Source organism: Syngnathus acus, chromosome 8 (genome assembly GCF_901709675.1).
Source record: "Syngnathus acus chromosome 8, fSynAcu1.2, whole genome shotgun sequence".
In the NCBI taxonomy this organism is placed as follows: domain Eukaryota; kingdom Metazoa; phylum Chordata; class Actinopteri; order Syngnathiformes; family Syngnathidae; genus Syngnathus; species Syngnathus acus.
This window is the reverse complement of record NC_051093.1, coordinates 8,684,047-8,708,311: the sequence shown is the minus strand read 5'-3', so window position 1 is coordinate 8,708,311 and position 24,265 is coordinate 8,684,047. Positions and strand designations below refer to the sequence as shown.

Genomic DNA, 24,265 nt, shown 5'->3' with positions numbered 1-24,265 from the left:
CCGTTCGCGAACGAGTTGATGGGTGAACTGCCCCGTGCATCAACGGATCAGTCAGTGAACGTGTTGCGTCTCCCTCCTGGCGTGAACTATGTAAGCCAGAATGTCGATTTACGATTTGCCAAGGAAAGAAAGAAGCACTCACTGAAACACCACTTCTTTTAGGCACGTTTTCTCCAAGCTAACGGCTAACTTTATTGCATGAAGGGATGCGCCGTTATGCAACAACGGGGAGATTATGCTTCTCTTTGGGTCATCTTTATAACACTTAAAATAACGTGTATGCATATATACGCCTAAATATTGTTATCCAATATATCTACTGCAATTTCACATTAGATTGCTGGTTTGAAATGTACTTTTATTATTATTTTAATAAACATTAAAACCTGTTAAAACTTGTCTGGTGTTTTATTCCTTGTTTTTATTTTTTTGGGCATGAAAACAAAAATCTTGATATTTGGTTAACTGCTTTATATGACAATATGTATATGTGTTTTACGTTGTGTAATATGTGTTGGTGTCACCCAAAATAAAGAACAAGTAGTCAAATACACATTCTTGACACGTACAAAAAATGCATAAATTAGGTACACTTGAAAATGGTGGTGTACCTAATGGAGTGTCCGTGTGACGTCACAGATCAACCACCCAATCAGGAGGTGGGGGTGAGGGTGGGTCTGGCATTTTTCACTTTCACTTCAGCTTTGGCCATGATATTTCCCTAATGAAGTGGCCTGTTATTAGGTACACCTGAAAACGGCGGCGTACCTAAAGGAGTGTCCGTGTGACGTCACAGATCAAACAGCCAATCAGAAAGTGGGGGTGAGGGCGGGTGTGGCACTTTTCACTTTCAGTTAAGCTTTGGCCATGATTTTTCCCTAATGAACTGGCCTTTTATTAGGTACACCTAAAAATGGCAGTGTACCTAATGAAGTGTCCAAGGGACGTCACAGATCAAACAGCCAATCAGAAAGTGGGGGTGAGGGCGGGTGTGGCACTTTTCACTTAAACCAGGGGTGTCGACCTCCAGTCCTCGAGCGGCCGCGTTCCAATATGTTTTCCAAGTGACCCTCGTTAAACACACCTGCGTGAAAAGTTTTAGCTCCTTTCACGTTCTGCAGGAGCTAAAACTTTTCACGCAGGTGCACTTAACGAGGGAATCACACAGACACTCCATTAGGTACACCGCCATTTTCAAGTGTACCTAATAACACGCCACTTTATTAGGGAAATATCATGGTCAAAGGTCACAGGTGTCAAGCTCTAGGCCTCAGGGCTGCGTTCCAATATGTTTTCCAAGTTACCCTCGTTAAGTGCACCTGCGTGAAAAGATTTTGGTCATTTTCACGGTCAGCAAGAGCTAAAAGTTTTCACGCAGGTGCACTTAACGAGGGAATCACACAGACACTCCATTAGGTACACCGCTATTTTCAAGTGTACCTAATAACAGGCCACTTTATTAGGGAAATATCATGGTCAAAGGTCACAGATGTCAAGCTCTAGTTCTCGGGGCCGCGTTCCAATATGTTTTCCAAGTGACCCTCGTTAAGTGCACCTGCGTGAAAAGTTTTAGCTCCTTTCACGTTCTGCAGGAGCTAAAACTTTTCACGCAGGTGCACTTAACGAGGGAATCACACGGACACTCCATTAGGTACAGCGCCATTTTCAAGTGTACCTAATAACAGGCCACTTTATTAAGGAAATATCATGGTCAAAGGTCACAGATGTCAAGCTCTAGTTCTCGGGGCCGCGTTCCAACATGTTTTCCAAGTGACCCTCGTTAAGCGCACCTGCGTGAAAAGTTTTAGCTTCTTTCACGTTCCGCAGGAGCTAAAAGTTTTCACGCAGGTGCACTTAACGAGGGAATCACACAGACACTCCATTAGGTACACCGCCATTTTCAAGTGTACCTAATAACAGGCCACTTTATTAGGGAAATATCATGGTCAAAGGTCACAGGTGTCAAGCTCTGGGCCGCGTTCCAATATGTTTTCCAAGTGACCCTCGTTAAGTGCACCTGCGTGAAAAGTTTTAGCTACTGCAGAACGTGAAAGGAGCTAAAACTTTTCACGCAGGTGTGTTTAACGAGGGTAACTTGGAAAACATATTGGAACGCGGCCCCTCGAGGACTGGAGGTCGACACCCCTGGTTCAAGTGAAAAGTGCCACACCCGCCGTCACCCCCACTTTCTGATTGGCTGTTTGATCTGGATTTCACCTTGCCCCCTAGGTAGTGGGCGTGATCCATTGGTTCGCTCTGCCAACTTGGGGGCGGCGTCACCTTATGTATTTACACATAAATACTTGCATTTGTTTGCATATGTGTACGCATACAAAGCGAGGTTCCAATTCTAAAAGAATTGGAGTATAAAGTATATGCTCACACCTGGGATCGAACCAAGTTCATACCGAGCGATAACCCGTGTCACTAACCAGTCGGCTATTTCGACCTGGTAGCCCACAGCCGTCTGCACACTTTTGTAGCAGTGAAGTGCATTCCAGTTAAGAACTGAATCGTTAGAATCGGTTCACTCAAAAGATTTGTTCAAAAGAATCGTTCACCGAATCGTTCGCTGCACTTATTTATTTAGATAACCTCCTGTTGTCTGTGACGGCACTCGCCCTCACCCCCACTTTCTGATTGGCTGTTTGATCTGTGACGTCATCCGGACACTATTAGGTACACCGCCATTTTCAGGTTCGTTCGCGAAGATTCACGAGTGAGTGACAGACAGCGTTATATTATTTTATTTACAAAAGAAATACAATTTGAAGAATATTTAGTATTTATTTTTATTCAATTATTCGACTCTCCATACATATATAGGAATAGAACTTTACGTCTTTTGTTATAACTGATTTTAATATAGAAGCTGGTGAAACACTTAACAGATTTTTGTTGGTGGTGTGCCTCGAGATTTTTTCCAATGAAAAGGTGTGCCGTGAATGAAAAAAGGTTGGGAAACACTGATCTACACCGTGGCACTTCTGAATCCAATGTTTATTTAGAGTCAAACGAATTGAATAAAAGCTTTAAGAAACCATTTTCACCATCACCAAAAACATCCTATCTCCCGCTAAAAACATAAAACTGGAATAAGTCAGATGAATAAAATACAAGAATTAGGGCTTCGGTAGTTGCTACTCATGAGGAAAGCGAGAAGTAGAACAGTCAAAAAAAGGCAGCCACAGTCTACACTTGGTTATTTGTAAAGAAGGAACAAATTGTTACAAAGCACAACACAGACTAATTAAGATGCACACAAGAAATATTTGGAGATTGTGCCTCCTCTAAATGAATTCACCTTTTAGTGTCCCGTCTCACATAAGCGCACCAAAAACCATTCCGACGAGCAAATCGATCCGAATAATCTTTTATTTGGTCAAGTCTGATGACGGTTTGATCAATTAAAGAACAGTTTGATTCTCTTTTCCTCTCTCATTTCAGTCTTCGGAAGAATCCCAGAGGACCCTTCATTCTTTTCATTCTGGCCAACTGGCCATCAATAATCACATACCCATTCAGGAAGAGTTTCAAGAGAACAAGGGGGGGGGCGGCTACGCAAACGAGCCATTGATGAGATTCGGGGCCGCCCCAGTGAAGTCCCGGCCGCAGCGTGACGGCGGTGTGCTTCGGGGGGTAAACGGCTCACTTCCTGCTTCACCCTGAACTCAGGCGGAGTTTGACAAGCTCAACAGGACGCAGTGATGTTTGGGGTACAACTTGATAGTGGGCTGCAAAAGGTGAGGGGAGGGAAGGTATCTCTCAGGTGAGAGAATGAGGCGGCGTTTGCCCTCCTTCCCGTCCCTTCCCCTCCCCTCCATCCAGCGCGGCTTTGCCTTCGGGCCCCAGAAAAGGAGGTGGGGGCGGCAGACCCACTAAGCGTTGCGTTGGCCCGATCGCCCATGTTTGCAGAGTGTGGTGGCAGCGGTGCTCCGGGGTGGCTAGCCCGGTATGGGTGCCCAGGAGGTTGGGAGGGCGGGCTAAGCTTTCGCTTTCCATTTCCTCCTCACAGTGTGGCCTGGTGCTGCTGTTCCGACACCCGAGACCCGCTGGACTGTAGTGGATCTCCAAGCCTTCACTGGACCAAAGACGTGAATGACGCTGGTGCCGTGTTCACACCCAGGCGGTCCAGCCCTCGTACAGCTGGGCTAGGTTGTCCATGTTTGTGGCGTCCTTGATTACAAAGTCCACCTGGAGGCAAACAGTTGGTTTCATTTAGGGTTCTTCTGATGTCAAAACTTGTATATATATTTTTTTTAACCTATATCATTTCCACCAGTACAACGTCCCACAAACCTTTTCAATTCAGACAGGACAAATAATTTAAGCAGTGTAATTTGTCGCTACAGTATATTACATTATGAATGAGATCAAAATGTGGTACACGGGCTCCCTCTGGTGGTACACAGATACAAAACAGTCACATTCCAGCTACAGCGAAGAGAATGAATACTATCTCATGAACAGTCTGATTGCAAGGAAGCATTTTTAAACCTAACCTGTTCAGTGACACTCATCCTTCGGTTCGGATCGATGTCTCTGCCTTCCAGCTTGGCTTTCACTTTTTTCCACACACTGACAGCGTACGAGTTCCTCTCCTGAACAGCTGCAAGCAAAGGAGGAAGAAGGTTAACTGGTGAAAGAGCTTCATAATAACACCTCAGTCAAAAGTACTGCCATCTAATGGTGTGTCTTATGGTGCCCTCAGGTGGCCAAGACGGACGTACAAGAAAGTGTCGCTTTGAAATGAAGTGTGACAATTATTATTATTATTTTTTTTTTATTGAATTAATGATGAAATGAATGTTTTGTCTGATGAGTGCAGAGCAGTTGTACCTTTTCCTGTTTTGGGATCTCGCGCAGCCCTTTTGGGGCTGGGGTTGAGGCCTTTACTGGTCACTAGTGTGCTGGGCGGGGTGTCCGTGGGGGTTCCCAGGTTACGTGGCAGGGCCTTCCGTGCATTCTGGGACATGGATTCTGTCTGGGTCTTCAACCCACTGCATCGAACAGCTTTAGCACAAAACAAGTTCTGCTTTTAGTATACAATACAATTACACCTCCATGTTGCGCTCTCTGAATATATTCAAATAAATCAAACAATCAACTGAAAAACTGCCGATGGTGTGAATTCCTGAAAGTCATACCGGCTGCAAAGCTCGTCTGTGTTGCTGACACAGGGCTGGCACATTCGTTTTCTCTGTCTGTCACCAGTGGGGAGGCAAAGCCAACCAGGCCGTTGTACACGCTGTAAAGAAGCAAGCAGAGGATTAACACCTAGTCACTGATAGCAGCAAATTCTTGTGCGCAACACTGGTGCTACCTCTGACTCTGGGACTGGAGCTCCTTCACAGTGGCGGGGATCTCTTCCAGCAATTCCAGTTGCTCCTGATTCCGTGGTTGCCCACTGGCCTGAATGACGGTGAATAACACCACCTGGATGTTGTCCTGCCACGCCTTGTACTCCATCAAAAAATTACGCACGCTGCCCTCGTATGCCACCTCTTCGCCATCGGCCAATGCTGCCTCCTCATCCTGTAGACAGATATTTGAATGGCACTCTGTGCTTGACAACAAAAGAATAGTTACAAGCCACCAGTTCAAATGAACAGACGGTACCTTAGCCATGGCTCTGAGGAGGTGCTTGACATCAGCCAGTTGGCGGTTGTGGTTCGACAAAATGGTTTTAATGGAGTCGATGAGGAGTTGCTGTGTTTCAGCGCAGGACTCCAGCTGCTGTTCCCGCTCCTCCTGCGTTCTCAGCTCCGTACTAAGCTCCTCTTCCAGATGCCTCTGGGCGCAACTAAGCCAATCAGGGCTGCCTATAGGTAGGTCCAGCACTGGACTCTGTAGTGAAAATAAAAACAAACAAAAAAAAGATGAATATTGTGTCGCTGACATTTGCGAATAAAGAACGGGCAGGCTGATCAGCTCTACAAAAGGGCCCATTAAATGCAATAAAGTTAAGTCTTCTCCATGATGTCATGCTTATAGCGGTGGTCAAACCTACCAGTCTCTGCAACAGTTCAAGCTCCAGTGTGGACACTGTGCTACTAAACTGGGCAGCAAAAGAGCAGGTCTGCTGGCAGCGCTTCAACAGCTCAAACAAAGCGGCGTCCATGTTGAGCGCCTCAGCCGATCGGGTGCGAAGGCCTTCAAAGTTCAGGATGGTGGAACACAAGAAGGTGACCTACAAGGCAGGAAATATTCAAAATGAGTCTAGCACTGGTTAAGTATACAAAAACAAGCCCAGTAAGATGGGGCACCTGGCTTGCACGTTGGTTTTCTCTGGCTACTGTGGCACGTCTCTCCCTGATGGTCATCTCAAAGTCCTGAAGAACGGGGGCCAGTGTTGGGTTTGCACCGCCAGCCCATTTAAGGCGCTGCTCAATGCTAGCCTCCAGTGCTGAAAGCTTCTCCTGAATTGCAACGATGGCTCCTTCCTCCTGACTCAGCTTATACAGCTTCTTCTTCATGTTGCTGAGAATGACGGCACGAGGGGGAATGTTGACACTGAGTGTTTGATTATTGGGACCCAGGATGTCCTCATGCTGCCACTGGAGGAAAGACGTACGAAGAAATAACATTTGATTATTTTATAAGATTGAAAAATTGGTGATTTTTCCATCTCGATATTTCAGCAAGTGCTCCTTGAAAGCAAATATTACGGTCCTTAGGGACTCGAATCCTGAATTTGTGGAGTACCTGAAACATGGCAACATGTAGCTGAATCCTCTGCAGGCTGGCCTTTGCAGCTTCCAGGTTGCCATCCAACCTTCGCAACAGATCCAACTTCTTCCAGGCTGTGTCATAAGAGGCGGCCAGCAACGTGGCTCTGTTAAGCAGCGGTTGGGAGACGCGACCTGATGCCAGGTTCTGCTCGGCTGCCTTCTTACAAAGTTCGTCCAAAGACACCTTCCGAAATAAAAAGTCAAAATGGAGACACAACTCTCGAATTACGCGAGCTCAAATTTTCTACCTTGCTTTCGGCACCAAAATCTTTAGCCTCAACCTGGGCAATGACATCCAGTCCAAGAGCAGACATGGTGCTGCAGAGAGCTAAGCCAAGAGCTTGGCTGGGCAGACCCATGAGCATCTGCCAAACAAATTCTGCTGTAAAGGCCTTGATGGGGCGGGTCATTTGTTCCTCGTTGATTATTGCCCCGGTCGAACCAGTGGCATTAGGCTGCCGGAACAATGGTTTTCCTAAACTAACTGGTCCATTGGAGGTCAAGAGCTCATCAGGAGGCGGTCCTTAATATGCAGATTAGAAGGGAAAAAAGGATGATCTGTCAGTGGCTGGATATTCATGATTTACTCATTTGTGTGCAAATCTTTTACGCATTTAGAAAACCCCACCTGATAGAGTCTGCGCAAAGCAGGAGCACATTCGGAAGAAATCTCTGATGGTTTGTAGTCTCTTAAGAAAGAAAACCTCTTCCATCAGTTCCCGCTGAGCGAGGCTGTCAAAGAAGTTGAGTTGTGCGGCGCGTGCTTCCCGCAGAACATCCACCTTCCTCCACGCCGACGGCACTTCCAGGGAACTCAGCTGAGGGTAAGCAGCAGATAAAACAGGGAATGAATGCTATTAATACAGAAATTGAAAACAAGCAATAGATTGTAATCATCATTATAGACAATAATCACAAAAGTAGAAAAAAATGTCACGCAAACAAAAAAAAAAAAAGGGAGTTATGCAACTTTGACTATTTCACTGACACTAACCTTTTCAGTGAGCTGTCCAAAGGCAGTTTCTAACTGAGTGAACATTCCATCAAAGGCCACAAGGAGCATTTGACCAGCAGACATCTTTGGAGAGTCCTGCCCAGTGGCGTCCATGCAGCGTGGCTGGATAAGCTCAGAGTACTGGGCACGCAACATCCTGTGTGTGAACACAAAGATTATTTGCAAGATATTCCCCATGGCTGCGTCGAATGAACCAGCAATGTTCACCTCGTGATGTCCAGACACTGATTGTGTCCATCGTGGTCCAGCCCCGAGGTAGCCAACAGGCTGTCAACCAAACCTTGCAAGCCGAGACCTTCGGAGCTCTGCTCTACGAGCTGCTCCAATTCTGCCAACATGGACTCCAGTGTGGGCTCCCCTTTAACCATACAACGCAGAGCCTCGGGAAAGATAATCTGACGGAAGTTGGTGTTTAGTTCCTACAGTAATAAAAGGGAAGTCATGATTGAGACGCTGATCTGCTTTTTGTTTTGGGTGTGTGCAACGTCAATAACAGCATTACCTGCAAGCAGGTATACACGGAATTGGCCAGATAAATGGTTTGAATGGTGGCGGAAGGTGACGGGAGCTCCAGATCACTTGGCAGGAGCGGGCAGCGCTGCAAAAGCGTGGCCAAGGCGCTGACGTTTGCGATCATGCTGCAGAGCTCCTCTAAGAACCACGCTCCGTCCCGGGACATGAGGTCGACCAGCTGCTCTCCTGCACTCGCTGCTGCGCTCTCCATCACCAGATTGCGCCTGAATGATGACATTTTCAATGATGCCTCCATTTTGTGTGACACTCGATTGCAATTTGTATTGCATTAACTTGGATGTTTGAAATGATTTGTATTAGCCGTTTGAACCTGCAGAGTGAGCAGAGAGCAGAGGTGATGATGCCAGCTAGGCTGAGTGAGCCCGACTCTCCATTTTCCCTCAGGAAGACCCCGATGCAGTGCTCAATTTCCTTCAGCTGCTCCTCGCACGCTGCTGCAGTCGTGCCTTCGGCTTTCAGTCGCTCAGCTTGATGCACGACGCGCTCGTTGGTGTCGGCCACTTGTCGCTGCAGAGCCAGCTCCACGTTGGATACGAACTGGCAGGAAGCCGCGTTGGACTGAGGGGTAAACAGCACTTCGTATCTGTGCGGGAAAAGACACGTCGGAGGTCGGTCAATCGAGGTTTGTGACATCAAGATTTTGTGGTGGAGTAGAGCTTACTGTCTGTAGATGTGCTGGCAGTGCTCAACTGTCATGACTCTCAGCAATTCCTCCAACCAGGCCTTCCACTGGTGTGTTCGATGGCGCAACACGTTGGTTCGTGGGTAGAGCAACGCGACTGTCGCGTAGCTATGCAGCTGCTCCAAGCAAATACGAAGGGCCCCACGGCGCTGCTGGAGCAGGGAGCTCAAATCGGCCTCCAGGCCCTCGCACTGATTGATCAGATGGGCTTGGCCTGCATTCTTCAAGAAGGCTGTAGCTGGCACATAGCTGGGAGGACCTGGGAAGCATCGTCATTAAAAAAAACATTCATATCCAAGAATAAATCGAAAAAAACAATAAAGAACAATAAATGATTATCCTAACCTAGATCTATGGGGGTACTGATATCCTGCAGCAGAGCAGCCAGCTGAGTCGTCTCCAGATTAGAAAATGCCGCCTGGTACTGGGAAATCCACTGGTCCAGGTCAGTCAGCTTACTTTGAATGGCCTCTTGCACAGTCCTCTGTCGTGATTGGAGCTGGGTGTGTTCAGAGTACCTGTAAAAGGAGAGGAGGTGCAATTGTGCCATCAATATTCACAATCGAAATGATGTAAAAAAAAAAAAAAAATTATACCTTTGCTCCAGAGTGACAATTCGATGCTCTGGATGGTTCTCTGCTCCTTCCAAGAAGGCCACCTCCTCTTGCAACTTAGCCTGTAGTTTTTCTCCCTGGCAGAGCAGATCCTGGAGAACCAAATACTCCTCCACAGCTTCTTCCACTTGCGGCAGGACGGCCAGCATTTCGTCACGATTCTTAAACCAGTTGACCTTTGCAAAAAAGCACAGAATCAAAGCAAGAATTGAGTTTTTGGGGGAGGTGGAACAATTGCATGTCTGATGTCTGACAATCCTCACCTTAATCTCAGCCACTCTGGAGGAGTACAGCGAGCGTGTGATTTCTCTCTCCATCTCCCTCTTACTTTGTTTGCTGTCAGCTTGTTGGCCCCCTCCTCCATACACTGCACCCGCAAAGCCCACCTCCCCCCCAGCAGTCCAATCCACCAGGGGATCATAGACAAAGGCCTCCAACAGCGTCAGGAGGGTCTCTCTACCTCGGCGCATCATTTGAATCACCTAAAAGAGCGAACGGTAATCAGAAGCGGTTCATTGGCAATGTGCTGCTATGTGCTTACCTGTTCACAAGAGAGCCTAAAGATTCCCTCCACCCCAGTAACTCCTAGTGCACTCTCAATATTGTGCGTCATCCTGAAAGGCACCTTCTCTGGGACTCTTAGACTCTTTCCTAAAGCATGGGACGCAATTACATTAGTCTCCAATTGGACCAATAAGCGAAACTTCATCTAAAAAAAAAAAGTCCTTACCTTTTTCAAAACACACATTGTAATCAATGTGTACAACTTCTCCAGTAGTCATGTCAATGAGCACATTGTCGAGGTGTCTGTCACCAAGGCCAATAATGTATCCCACCATTGACATGACGGCAGTGGATCTAGCATAAGACTATAAAATAGAAATAGAAAATGAATGTAATTAATCTCAAGCAAAGTGTTACGTTGCCATGAAATAAAGTTACCTGAGTGACCCTCCACCATTCACTCGGTGTGGTACATGAACACCACAACTCCTTGGCCAGTAAATTGGAAGGCGTCGTCTCCATCAATTCTTTCAGCACCTCCTTCATGACACTGAGGGGCCAATCTCGCCGCGTGACGTCCAGACTGAGCCCAACTGCTTTCAGGGCAGGACCAATGTGACTGTAATAGAGCTCACTTGGCCGTGGGACGAGAGGCACTGGCTGCTGCTGGAATGAGTCTTGAGCCTGCGCCAGGAAAAAAAGATATATATTTCATTCAATTATGAAAGTGGGCATTGTTTTGGCAAAATATAGTAGGTTACCTTCTGAGCTTGCTGCACAGCCTCCCTCTGCTGCCAGCGCTTGTACAGGCCAAAGAGGGGTGTGGCTCCATCAACCCACTGGATGAGTCCCGATCGTGTTCCAAGGGGTGTGACGGAATAATGGCGCGCATGGAAGCGTGGCTGCTCCTGTTGGTTGATCTTGGTGAACATGGTGTTTACGATGGATAAGAACTGCATGATGCGCTCGTCCAAATGTAAATCCTCCAGACCTTGAGAGATGGGACGGGATCACTTTTGTTACCAACGAACATTTGACGCAATCGGTCGGTCTCTTTACCTTTGAAAAGGTACGGGTAGTTGTGACCATCAGAGCCTCGGAAGAAGAGTTTCTTTGGCTTGGTCTTGGTTGGAAGGATGGTTATGGATTTGCCGATGCTCTGAATGGTGACGGTGTCTGACGCTGACACTTCGCCGGGCAGGGCCATCTCTGTTGCGGTCATGGATGCCAGATGTGGACTGATCTCATCCAACTGAAGAAGATAGCTCGCTCGCTTCTGAGCACGCTGCTGCAGGCTTAGCATAATCTAACAAAGATGGCAAATGAACGACAATGAATTCTCTCGGGTGTGTTATGTTGGGGAAAAGGGTATTATGCAATTACATGATACAGATTCAAAATATCAAAAAGATACCTGTTTAAACGGGAGCCAGCTACTGGCGGGGTTGGCGGGGTTGTGTGGGTTCCTCAGCCGCTCGAGAGCAGAATTGATAGAATCGCCATACGTTTGCTGGAACCAGGTTTCATGTGGTGTTTCTGCTGGGGCTGATGTGATGCTACAGACATGATCCAGTGCAAAAACCACAGGCCGCATCAAAGCAGAGTGCTTCTCGCGCATGATCGCAATCTTCTCATCCCTGAAGCACAATGGATGGAGGGGGGGGGGGGGAACAGAAATCAGTCTTACCGCCATTTTTGAACAATGTATAAATGGCGGTGTGGGTGTAAAGAAGCTAAACGGCTCACCTTCGGAGTGTGTTATTATTCTGAACTCTCTTCACCTCATCCTCGAGCTGCTGGATTCTACGCAGGACGTGGATGTGCTGCTGCTGCAACACGCCCAGCCACAATTCGTCCCAGAGTAATGTCACCCTGCGTAGCTCGCTGACCAACTGCTGGACCTGAAGCACCATGGTTGGGTTTGCCAAGGACAGTTTCTCCACTATCTTGCTGTAACAATCCTGCATCATGGCTTGGTCTTGACTGGAGCAGAATGTTGCCAGTTCTTCTTGATTTTCCCCTTTGTCACCACCCTCTGGCTGCTCCTCTTCCTCCTCTCCTTGGATGCTGCCCAAAAATGTGGGCAGAGCCGATGGCAGTTTGCTCCCTGCAAGCAGATTTGCAGTTTTTATAAAGACGATTGTAGTCCTGCAACGCTTGATGAGCAATACTGAAAAACATTAAGGCCTGCCTGAATTCTGAGCCTCGCCTCCAAGGGAGAGTGAGCCAACAATGGCGGGGTAAAGGATGAGATGCGGGGAGTCCTGGGCCACTCGGCACAGCAAGCTACATATACTTTGTCGTATGTATGCTTCTGGATGATTGAGACGTGAAAAGAGCTGCGGCGTGATACCTGAGAAAGAAATCGACAAGTCAAAAAAAACCTTCTAGCCTGAACATCAAATGGATTGAGTTTGACATACCCCTCCATGGTGCAGTCGGGGTGGAGGCTAAACCCAGCTCAAGCCCCTCTCTCAGTTCCCCAGCGTGTTTGACCAACAGACGGAGGAGACGAAGGGTTGCCATGACGATCATGTCGTCGTTACTCTGTTTGCTGTTGTGACAGGACAGCAGGAGTTTGGGGTCGTCCTCATCAATGGGGAGCTGAAACAACAGAAGAAGGAAAAAAAATCACATCTGTAGGCAGTTGGCTATGGTGGCTTGTCAATAATTGCTTATTTTCCTTCTAACTGGTGTGCAGAAAATGTCTCCAAATCTCACCTGGCCAGCATTGAGCTTCAAGAAGGTGAAATAGGCCTGGCAAGAGATCCGGTAGAGGCCAAATATTCGGTCCACCACGCGTCTCCAAACCCGAATTAAACCATCTGCAACAGGTTGGCCTGCATCTGCCAGCCAAGGGCACGATGCGGTTAGCTGTCGCCATATCACATCCACCATGTCGTCCTCATCATCTTCCTGCTGGAGCGCCATATCTTCGTCCTAGAGCACGGAATTCAAACAATAGCAGTTAATGGGGCATAACCTGTCAAGTCGAGTCATGATGATGAAAAAAAAAAAGTTCCACCTTACCTGAATGCCAGTTGGTCGACACATGGCTTGACCAAGAATGCTAAAAATGGTTTCCTTGTCTTCTTCGCTCGTGGTCTTAGGTAAGAGTTCCTCAATATCCTTCTTTTCTCCAGAGAGAAGAGGCAATCCCTCACCTTGGCTGGAGGGAAATACATTCATTTACAGTGAGATATTAATTTACGGATATGGTATAATCATTAATAGTGTCACATATTTTCTTGGGTCCACTAACCTGGCATTGTCGACGACCTTCCGACCCCAGCGGTATGCCCAGCTGGCCAGTGCTGCCCAGGACTTTGCCACCTCAGGTGCTAAGCTGGTGGAGAGCTGGTAGAGTTGGCCAAGCACAAAGTCGGGCTCCCCGACGCCAACACTCACTACGCAAAAATTTGGAGTTATTCAAAAGACCTGCTTCTTGTACACAACTATACAGTATTCCAAATGACCTGAGGTCTCAGTAGTGATGTGAGGAATACTCTGTTCCACGAGAGGACGCTCCAGCAGAGCAGAAATGTTCTGACACAAAGGTGACATGTTGCTCATAGCGTTTGATGAATTGATCGCCCCTGACATCTTGACAACCTGGAGCACAAGAGCAAAGCACAGTCATGTGATCAAATAAGTCAAGCTTGCACAGCGGCAGCAATTTTCGCACAAAAATATATCACACTACCAACTAAGGACCATTCCAATCAAGTGTACCTGCTTAAGCTGGGGTATCATGTCTTTCCAGTCAGCCAACAGCCACTTGCAGAGTGTGAGTAGCGAGCGACAGGCGGCACCTTCGTTCTTGCCCACGTAGCAATATGACAGAGCGGCCCTGCTCAGCATTTCCATGGCTGTAATGGACTGGCCTGTGAAATTGATGACTTTTTGTTTATGATGAAATGGCTTTAAAATGATCATTTTATTTTTGGTGAACAGACGAGCAATTTGTGAATTGTCACACGAGCCTTGACTGTGCATTATCATGTCCACGTTTTCATCGCTATAGTTTGCTTTTGTTGACAGATTTGTGTCCTCACCTGAAGTCCTCACTACTTTGGCCTTTTCTATCTGCAGCTCCGGCCCCCATTTTTCTCCCAGCGTGCCTTCCACGGTGAGGCGCCGGAAGGCCTTTATCAGTTCGTCCCCCTGCTCATCATCTTGGGTTCCATCGCAACACTGGCTGAGCAAGCGGGATGCCAAAGCGACGTTGCCTTTTTTGCGAGCAAACTTTACAGTCGTCAAACAAAGCTCCGTGAGGTGGGCGTCTGTGGTAGGGGAGGAACCTGGAAGAGGAGGAAGAAGACATTTTAGGTTGACCTCGGTTGTATGTGCAAATGAACAATGGATGGTTGTTGTTAAAAATGCTGACCTCTGAGTTTGTTGAGGAGTTGTCTCTGGAACATGGTGTATCTGAGGGCTTGAAGGAAAGGCTGGACATCCTGTTGTTTACACGAATTCAATGCCTCGCTATTCAAAGGAACCACCGAGTCCTAGAGAGCACAACGGCACACACAAATGAATCGACACCAGTTCATCTGAAGACATTCAGCAAAAAATTTTAAAGTTAACAAAGGTGGAATGTACTCACCTCTTGTCCTGAAAGTGTGTTTTCTAGAGTGGCAGTGCAGTGAAGCTGCAAAGTGGGAAGGGTGGGCAAGGCATCAGAGAGGGTCAAGGTTGACAGTCGAAGAGGACCCAGGCAGATCCTTCCAGTTTGTTTCAAGCAGCGCACCAATGTACTAGAAAAATACAAGAATCATTTATGGATCAAGTAAAAAAATTAGTAAAAAAACAAAAAAACTGTTGTGCTCATTTTGCTAAATACTCACTCTTGATTGGCTGGCACCCTTTGCTCTGGTGGCTGACTGGCTTTTGACAGGGCACTAACAGCAGTGCGGAGGAGCTGTACTTCAATGGCTCTCTGAAGTTCTGTTGGATCAGGACTCATTGAGGGTAGAAGCCTCTTCAGGTCTATACCAGACACAGAAACACACAAGCTTGAACAGAATGCTTAAGAATAAAATCTGATGTGCAGTTACTTAACAAATGCTGCTTGGTCGTTCCCTAAGTTAAAACAAATTTTTTAGACGCAAACTTGCCCATCTTGTCCTTGCTACTGGAGCTGAAGTCTTCTCCAGGAAGAAGTTCCAGTTGAGCACCACATTCAGTCAAATCTCCGTCCTCAAAGCGGCTTAGGGCCTGAATGTAGTTGAAATCAGCCCTCAGGTTGATGTTGACCAGATTGGTGGAGTTCTGTTTGAGGGAATGAACGGTGGCCTGCCATTCCTTGACCGAGGGCCAATCACAAAGTGCCACGTAGCACTGACATGCTTTGTTAGCCATGAGGTTGACCACCTCAGGGGAGCAATCGTTGGACTTCAGCAGCACCGTTTTTCGGCCATCACCTTTTCAAAGAAAACACAGGGTAAAAAAACAACAAAAAAAACAGTCACAATTAAATGGAATCAAACTGGAACCAACGTTGACTTGATCAAAATTCACATTTGGTAATTACCATTGCTGGTATGTTTGGGGCTGTTGGTATTACTGGAGAGTTTGAGCAGATAACAGTCAGAGCTTTTGATGCTGCAGTCCATCCCTGAAACTGCAGACAGCTGATCTTGATAGTCTAGCGCTGCTTTCTCAAACCTAAACACAGACGCACGCGAGAAAACACAATGCCCAGACATCATCTTGCTTTTAAATTCGGCAAAATGCATTTGTCATATAAATCTTCCAAATAAAAAATAAAATCCTGAACAATTTTAGCTTGCTTACCGTCCCTCCGCTTGTAAAGCAACCGAGGACAACCAGCTGAGACTCTTGCCAGTGTTGGAAAAACTCCAGGCGGCGAGTCCTTGGATAGCATCGGGACAGCGCAGCTCACAAAGCGCTTCTGCCAATAATGTTAGAGGAATTTCCAATTCTGGACCCTGAAGCAAACAAAACAGAAACAAGGTTGACTCCGACGTGCTGAAGTCATTTTCACCGCCTCCGATCAAGTCAATACGCTCACAGCCAATCGAGTCATCGAGCTGAAACTTATCCCGATCACACAATCAATCACCTGACCCGACCGACTGACAATATCCTCATCCAAACCTGGGTGCTGCTGTTCTTAATCTCCGCGAGAAGGTCAAAGCCGTGCCGTATGGTGACTGCTGGTTGACCAGACAGGAGGCCGACCCTCATGAGTGAAAGGCGGATCCTTGTCAGCCAGTCTTGGCATGTCTGACGGTTGGTGTAAAAAAATGTCCGGATACCCTGGTGTAAGATGTTTCACATGAGTCAAACAAATGCAAATCAAATGTTGTGTTCAACGCGTCAACTGGACATTTTAAACAAGCAGTGTAGCGAGAGACTTAGTCTACCTTTGGTGGGGCGGTGAGAGCATTAGCACAGCCTTCATATGCGTTATACATGAGCTTCTCCAGGTTCTCGAGATACTGAAGCAGCAAAGTGATCCGAAGCTGATTGGAATGGTGACCCTCGCCGTCGCTTCCAGCGCCGGCCCATGCCCCAACATCCTGCTCTGGGTTCAAGCTGTGGGCAGCCAGGCTGCGGATCATACCTGAAATATGCACCATGCAGAGAGAAATGCAATTGGTAGGTGTACATCATTGATTGAATTTGAATCGGAGTCACAATAAAAGACGTGCACCGTTAACGATGCTGGATGTCATTTGACTCCATTTATAATCAAAGCTTCAGTATTACCTTCAATGGTCTGGAAGGTGTCTTGAGCTCGCCCGAGTGGCGTCCGGAGTTTGGACAGGACAGTGAACTGTGCGGCTTCCCACACCGCCCACTGCCACAGCACCAATTCGGTTTTTAACAGAGCCCTGGGCACGACGCCGGGTCGCGTGCCATCGGCGCCACCTCTGCCGTCACGTTTCTCCAGGCGCTGGCAGCTGTAATAAAGCCGTTCCAGCCACGGATCCTTGCTGTGGACAAGAACGACAAACAAAGCCTTCGTCTATCTTTCATTCATCAATATTTTAGGAGCCTTCTTTTCAAAAGATGACATACCCTCCACGGTGCAGGACTCCGTATAAGATAAAGCTGATGAGGTCACTGAAGTCCTGGGGGTGTAAGGTGCTGCTCGGTGCTCGGCTCATGTGGTGGCGGATGGCCAAAGAGATGCCAGTCATCTCTGGATGACTGTGGGTGCTAATCAACAAAATAAACATCAAGCCAATGAGTACAGGATATTAATTACAGCAGAATTCATCATTATTGTTTCACTTAAAGGCTTGAAACATAGTTGGAAAGGAGTCCGTTTTACCTTAAAGAAACATCCAGGGGTATTGTCCGCAGCAATTTGCCATAGGCCTGCCTCACCCTCACCGCTGAGTGGACAAGCTGGACTCGGCACACATCCACACACCTAAAACACACAACACAGTCTTGATTCAGCACGATAAGCGGCTCGGATTGGTCGTGCGACAGATCCTTCAGATTTTCTACGGTTAAGCAGTCGGACAAGGAGACACATTTGACCTTTGCAGAAGCTCCACAGATAAAGATGAAGAGAGGATGAGTAGGCTGTTGCAGGTCTGAAGGCAAATATTGTGGTCTTCGTTCAGGGCTGTTGAGTAAAACAGCACAGGGAAATACGAGCGCTTTTATTACTTGGCAACAATCTGTGAACTTAAAAAAAAAAAAAAAAGATAAAAGAAGAACTGTGAACATGCTGGGTTTACCATTGGACATCAGGCCACGACAAAACTTGTTGAAGGAAGGCAAGGAGAATAGTGGGCTGTAAGTGTCCGACTTCTTCATCAACAGTGAGATCTCTTGAGCCCATGTCAGCAGCAGCCTCCTGATAAATCAAACCACCAAGTTATTACAAAGTTTATGTTGATATAAAATGCGCTCGTTTCCTACGGTAGTGTTAAGAACGCTGGCATAAAAAAAAAAAAAAGACGAAACCTGGCTTCAGGGTAGAGATGTTCCTTCATCAGCAGCCCTCCCAGAAGGTTGAGCAAAGTGCTGAAATGTTTCTTGGTGGCTGTGGTGACAGTACTGATGACAGCCCCGTCAAATAGGGACGGGGAAGAAGAAGACAAGCTGGAGGAAATGAAATGATCATGTCTGATGGAGGAAGGTGCGGAGAAGAAACGACAGCAGTTAGAAAGTCCAAAAGTAGACACAGGCTCATGATGTAACTCATTTCAATGCTTTGTCATTATCAAGTTGGTATGATGTGGCAAAAGTTCCTACATTACCTGGTGCAATGGGAATAGAGGGTGTAAAGCACAGCATACTGGACAGCAGGATAGTAGACTGCTAACTCAGAGTGCACCAGCATCAGCGTGTGACTCAGCAGGGCAAAGACAGTAGGAGACAAAGCCCACATCTAAACGGGTCACCAAAAAAAAAAAAAAAAATTACATATACTGGTACTAGAAATTAGATTTAAGTTGGGCCCAATGAGAGTTTTTTTTTTGTTTGAGACGAGCCTTATTGTGTTTCGTACCCCAATGAGTGAGTTCTTGGTGTTCCCAATGGTGGTGAGAGTACTTAGATTGAAAATGATGATAAACTGCGCCTTCTCCGGGTTTAGGGTGACTGAAGCGAAAGCTGGGTGGCGGATGCCAAGGCAGGGGCTATCGGGTGGCTGGAGCCCACTGGGGAGCTCCAGGGTAGCCAGAATACTGGACAGGGAACATGCCATCTCTCCCAATACCAATTTGTAAGCTGCCTCCAGTGTTGGGATATTTTTCAGACTCAGGAGCGCCTGGTACACGCCATGTACAGCTGACACCACCTGTGGAGTGCACATACAATCCAATTCAAGAGCTGAGCTTATTGCAGAAGGCCCCAACATCACAAAGTAACTAAACATTTTTTGTGCTTCACTTTTTCCATATTTACCAGCGTATTCCAACTTCAATTAATTTTTCTTAAAATTTCACACACATGAAAAAGTTTGAGATTTTTCTTAATATAAAAAATATAGAAAAAATAACTAAATAAGACTAAAAAACAAAAAAAAATACAATAATGGTTAATCAAAGGAAAGCAAGACGTAATCACATTTCTTTTTCTGCATACACTTTAAAACTTGATTCCCTGGTCACAAACCTCTTTCTCTCGATGGAAGCGCAATTCTAGCAGCTGTGAGTCCGGTGCCAACAATTTTTCCACGAAGGAGGCAGGCAGCTTTGTGTTGATCTGCTCCACAATCTAATTCATACATGAAGAGTTAGTGCTCATATTTTCATGTGTATACAATCCTGTTTTTTTTTTCCTTTTGATTGAACTGATATAATGCTGACTGTTAAAAAAATGTGATGTCATTTGTATTCTTTCGATCAAAAGAATCAAACATGCATTTGTATAGAATTATTCAGCTTAGTAACGCGAGAAAATGCACTCGTGAAAGATGGCCGTACCAGAGTGAGAAGGCTGAGTACTGCCAGGTTGTAGTCGGCACCACAAGCACGGCAGCAGTCCAACTGGTCCAAGCCGTAGGCTAAGACGGTCTCCATTAGTTGTCCACAGGGCTCCATACTGGCCAACAACACACCCACACACTCGTTCCCTGCAGTTAGAACTGCCTCAGAGAACTGGACCTGCTTGGCTGTGGTCACGCACGCCAGAACCCGGTTGAGGATCTGGAAAAAGAATAAAAGGCATTTCAACAACGGAATGTCGAGTGATGTATATTGACATAATGCATGGCAAGGATTCCCCACCATGTGACACAATCCTATTTTCAACCTCCCAGTTGTCTGGGCAGGCTAAATGAATAATTCAACACATCAACACAGACACGTGTGCTGCTCTCACATCAGTGACATAGACTTCAGTAATTGGTGGTCCTCTGATGGGGTTGAAAAGTTCTCCGATGCTGCGGACGACTGTACTGAACACCCTCAAAAGAGCTGCCAGCTTTGGTAGAGACACAGCAGGAGGCGGGATGTCTTCATCCACCACCTCCCCTGACGCCACGTGGCTCAGATCCTAAAAAGAAAGCCAAGTCAGTCTGTCTGCTTGATGAAAACATGTGGAAAAATCCACACACATGCATGCTTCACCTCTGCATATGCTTCCATGTCCTCCAAGAACTGTCCCAGCAGAGTGGTGGAAAAAGTCAAATCCGCCACCCAGAATTGTTCAAGACTCTGAAGCCAGGCTTTAAGTGGAAAAAGGAGAAAACATTTTTTTTTTTAACATTATCATGATTTCATACAATGCAGTGATATTTGCAAAAAGGTTAGGTCACATGACAATAATAGCATATCAATGGAACATGTACATTTGAAATGAGAAAATTGTGTTGGAGTAAAAAAATAAGTTGCATGAACAGAATTGTCACTGACCTGACACCTGCTGAGTGAGTGCGTGCTTCTGAGTGTGGTCAATGTGCCAGCCCACCAAGATATCCACTGTGTCCTATTGAAAATAACAACCACCACCGAGGATGCAAAGGTGGAGACGAGAGTCACAACGTTAGTGGAATGGTCATGATTTTCACGTTAAAAGTTATGATCATCAATCTCAGCCGTATGCCAAAAAAAAAAAAAAAAAAACCCATCTCTCACCCTGAAATTGGTACTGAAGACGTGTGGGTAACAGCGAGCCACCTGAAGAATACACCTCACACTTTGGCAAAGCAGCTCTGGAGTGTCCACATTCTCCAAGATGGACTGAAGATTGCTCATCACCAGCTAGAAGACACAAAATAGGACAGTTGCTTTTGAAAATCCATGATGCTAATTGGGAAACGATGATTAAAAGTTCCTGCGAAGCACAATTTGAGATATGTTCATCTGGTTACCTGCGTGACTTGAGTGAAGGTCTTTCTCTCGCCCGCGGCCTCCAAAGCCCGCTGTGTCGCTAACAGGTACAAGAGCTTCACCTCGTCACGAGTGCTTGAAGTAAACTTGAGGAAGAGCCACTTGAAGATTCGCTCTGCCTCGTAGCTGAGCACAGTGCAGAGCAGACCCAAACAGGCTGCTGCATCCTGACGCAACTCCCAGAGCAGCTTACTACTACAACCGTCAACATCACATGGAAGCGTGTATGTTTGGAGCGGGCTTCAGAATTATTTGTTCAAAAAAAATAAAGAATAATAAGCTCTTACCTTTCATTCAAAATATCATTCAAGGTGCTGAGGATGGTGTCCAACTGTTTGACCAAGTTCTGCAACAAACACACATTTACCCAGTTAACATGTCTGACTTTCTTCTCTTTTTAGGCAACTATCACTGACCACTTTATTCTCGCTGTGACTGATGAATTCCTTCAACTGCTTAAGGGTGGTCAACCTTCGATCACGATCGTCCTCCCTTGAGACTCGGCGCAGGAGGTTGGCCAACCGAGACTCATCTGAGTGAGCCATCCCTCTGTCTGCAATGCGGGTGAAAGAAAAGTGTTCTACTCTTTTGACCAAAATAGAGCAGCCTTCATGAGATAAATGGGTACAAGATAGCGTCTAATCTTGGACACCTCACCCTGCGATTTCCTCATGTCCTTTGAAGCTAAAGCACGGTTTCCATGCTGAAAAGCGTTTAAATCCGCCGTCAAGTCATTTGGCCTCAACTCTTGCCCCAGCGACTTCCAACCAAAAGTAGTATCACAGACACCTTGACCAGCTTCATATCCACCTGTGAGTTATAAAACATTGCTCTATTAAAATGTAAATGCGGTTTGACTTTTCTCAATGGCAAATCTCTAACTCAGAGTTTCTATTACTGAGAAACAAAAGTGAAAGAATGAGTTGATTGCCTCACCCTCTTCATGGAGTGCATCTGCAGCGGCATAGGCATCGCTGGGCACCACTGGCTGCTCAGCCAAGCTGGAGGGCAATGTGTCGGAAAACGCTGCTGAACCGAACTCTCTGGACCTCACGCCGTCCTCGATGAATGACACGCTCTCAACTCTGGAGAATAGGACAAATGCACACCAAAAAAAAAAGGCATTGATTCTGAGTTTGATGCATTGAAAATGTATCCCAACGAAACTAAGTGACACGCAAGCAAACAGATCAAATTGGATGCTCTTCATTTTTATTTACATTGCAACATGTGGAATACAAAGGACCATGGCTTGCATAATACATAAAAAAAAAAAAGAATTATTGATAAGCTATGAGTTTAGGATCCTAAAAAATATAAATAATAATAAATATATTTTTAATGCAATGCATTTGTGGTGTACATACATGGGGGGGGGGGGGGGGGGTGTAAGAGGAAATTAATGCGGTTACAACTGGACGAGTTTGCAGAAGTTCCAACATAAATGTTCGCAAATAGCACCGTGAGAATGCTATCTAGCGGTGCCCTCACTTCGAATTTCTGTTCCCACATGGTCATAGTTCAACATGCAGTGTGGACATCTCGTGCTCACGAACCGGACATTGGCATCATCGTGGATTCAAATGAAATATTAAACTGAAAACTGGAGCGAGGAAACGAAAGTAAACTGCACATTTTCGCGATCGTGATGTCAACCTGCAGCATGCTACGGCCTTCCTAATTAAACCTCGTTGAATCCATGGGTGATTTCAGGCCCACCAGGCAGGATTATTCGTGAAAAGATCAGACGAGACAATCTATCGTGAATGTGGATATGCTTTTTAAAAATTCCACAAACGCGTAGAATGTAAATCAATACACACCGCAGTCGCAGAATCTGGAGCGCCAGCAGCAAACAAAGGCATTTCTGTCAGAATTCGGAGCACGTTAGCGCGCGCTTTGCGATCAGATGTGCATGCACAAGTGTCATTAATTCGCAAGTTTTTATCACATTTCAAATGATTGTTTGAAGGGGCTCCCATGCTAACGTTAGCGTCGTCTTATCAAGTCAAACCTTTCCTGGATGGAAGGCGCCTAAAACTACACAAGTGACGGGCTAGTAACCACGTAATGTTTGACAAGGCCAACACTAGGCCACGTTGAGGTGTTTAATTTTGAGACTAGGGGACTAAAAACCAGTCGATTTCCATGCGGTGACTACTTGACGAGGAAGCCGAGCACAGGCCCTAAAAAACACAGCGGTTGATTTTCATCAGTCTTCCCCGAAACAGAGCACCAACCTGGGCTGCCAGTCATTCCGGTGTGGTTGCAGTTTGTGGGCACCGCTGAGCCGAGACCTCGAGGCTTTCCGGCTCATTACCTTCTGGGGAGCTGCATGGCCCGCTTGCAGCGGTAACGTTAAACGATTACCTCAGGCTTATGTGATACTTTCTGATTATGTCAAGTATCGCAAATCGGTGGTAACTCGTTGATACAGTTAGCTTGAGGTTGTGTTTGGTTAGCCTTCTTCGTGCTGAAAGAAGCAGCCCAACCACGCATATATTTTGGTAGCGCCTCCTATCGACTGGTGACCGCAACTTCAGTGTCGAAACTTAATTTAGGGGCAATTTTACAGCACCTTCTCAAATTCTTCTTTTATATATAGTTTTGTCACTTTTATGTTTAAGATCATCAAACAAATGTAATTATCAGACAAAGACAACCAAAGTAAACTCTCCAAACCCATTCAGAAGTTGACTTTCTGGTGTGTTTTCGATTGTTTTTCTGCTGCAGAATGCAAGTGCGTTTCAGTTTGAAGCCGCAAATTGATACCCAAACATTCTCCCACCGGATTTTCTTGTAAAGAGCAGAATACGTGGCTCCATTACTGTGACGGCGACATCTGTAGGCAATACTGTAATTTACACAATGACCGCCAGAGGGAACCCAACTGCATCAGATATACAGGTATCTTCAAAATTGTTCATACTGCAGGTAAAATATTGGAAACAATAGCTTAGTTGTATAGGCTCTGGTGCATCACTAATAATTTGGAAATAATAATAATGAAAAAAGTAATAAAAATAATAATCATAAGAAGAAGAAGGAGGAGGATAATGATGATGACATATATATACTTTTTTGCATGGAAACGACTGAAAACTTTCCAAACAGAACAATTATTACCTCCTGAATCATAATAAACGCCACTAGTTTATATAATTATTGACAATAAAGCAGACTTTGACTTTGATATCAGTAAACTTAACTGATTTTCCAAAGGAAATTCAGTAGGCTATGTCTTTACTGTTATTATAATTAAAAGAAAATGACTTTTATGGTTTAAATTGTTAATTTTAGAAATCATAAACATATTTGGGAATGGGGGAAATGTACAAGGCGCACAAGTTTGGGAATCTTTG

At 46.0% G+C, this 24,265-nt stretch overlaps 1 protein-coding gene across 1 annotated transcript; it reads right to left on the bottom strand.

Moving 5' to 3' along the window:
• Positions 1-2,981: 2,981 nt before the first annotated feature.
• smg1 (SMG1 nonsense mediated mRNA decay associated PI3K related kinase) lies at positions 2,982-23,384 on the bottom strand. Its single transcript, XM_037255721.1, has 62 exons — positions 23,144-23,384; positions 21,840-21,988; positions 21,561-21,713; positions 21,320-21,456; positions 21,191-21,249; positions 20,885-21,098; positions 20,649-20,774; positions 20,427-20,499; positions 20,142-20,239; positions 19,894-20,067; positions 19,497-19,718; positions 19,186-19,287; positions 18,578-18,868; positions 18,327-18,457; positions 18,031-18,192; positions 17,802-17,920; positions 17,599-17,686; positions 17,384-17,485; positions 17,128-17,268; positions 16,816-17,042; positions 16,470-16,669; positions 16,201-16,362; positions 15,877-16,031; positions 15,614-15,747; positions 15,198-15,503; positions 14,928-15,069; positions 14,687-14,837; positions 14,468-14,588; positions 14,136-14,381; positions 13,813-13,964; positions 13,557-13,692; positions 13,343-13,487; positions 13,111-13,249; positions 12,802-13,020; positions 12,504-12,684; positions 12,272-12,433; positions 11,827-12,187; positions 11,495-11,717; positions 11,140-11,386; positions 10,842-11,071; positions 10,519-10,764; positions 10,307-10,445; positions 10,118-10,227; positions 9,840-10,058; positions 9,559-9,752; positions 9,308-9,480; positions 8,942-9,221; positions 8,591-8,863; positions 8,249-8,483; positions 7,954-8,165; positions 7,726-7,882; positions 7,360-7,549; positions 6,980-7,254; positions 6,706-6,915; positions 6,267-6,557; positions 6,011-6,190; positions 5,620-5,847; positions 5,324-5,535; positions 5,148-5,248; positions 4,840-5,013; positions 4,503-4,609; positions 2,982-4,194 (listed from the first exon to the last, which is right to left on the bottom strand). Exons 1-62 carry the CDS (start codon positions 23,218-23,220, stop codon positions 4,117-4,119), a joined length of 10,941 nt encoding a protein of 3,646 aa, XP_037111616.1. The 5' UTR covers positions 23,221-23,384; the 3' UTR covers positions 2,982-4,116.
• Between the last annotated feature and the right edge of the window lie 881 nt (positions 23,385-24,265).

What these genes read in the sequence shown, in the direction of transcription:
- smg1 (XM_037255721.1), bottom strand. Translation starts at nt 23,220, where the DNA reads ATGAGCCGGAAAGCCTCGAGGTCTCGGCTCAGCGGTGCCCACAAACTG. An exon ending in CCAAGAACTCACTCATTGGG is followed by an intron (nt 18,458 to 18,577) that starts GTACGAAACACA and finishes TGACCCGTTTAG; the next exon opens with ATGTGGGCTTTGTCTCCTAC. An exon ending in CCCCAAACATACCAGCAATG is followed by an intron (nt 15,504 to 15,613) that starts GTAATTACCAAA and finishes TTCTTTGAAAAG; the next exon opens with GTGATGGCCGAAAAACGGTG.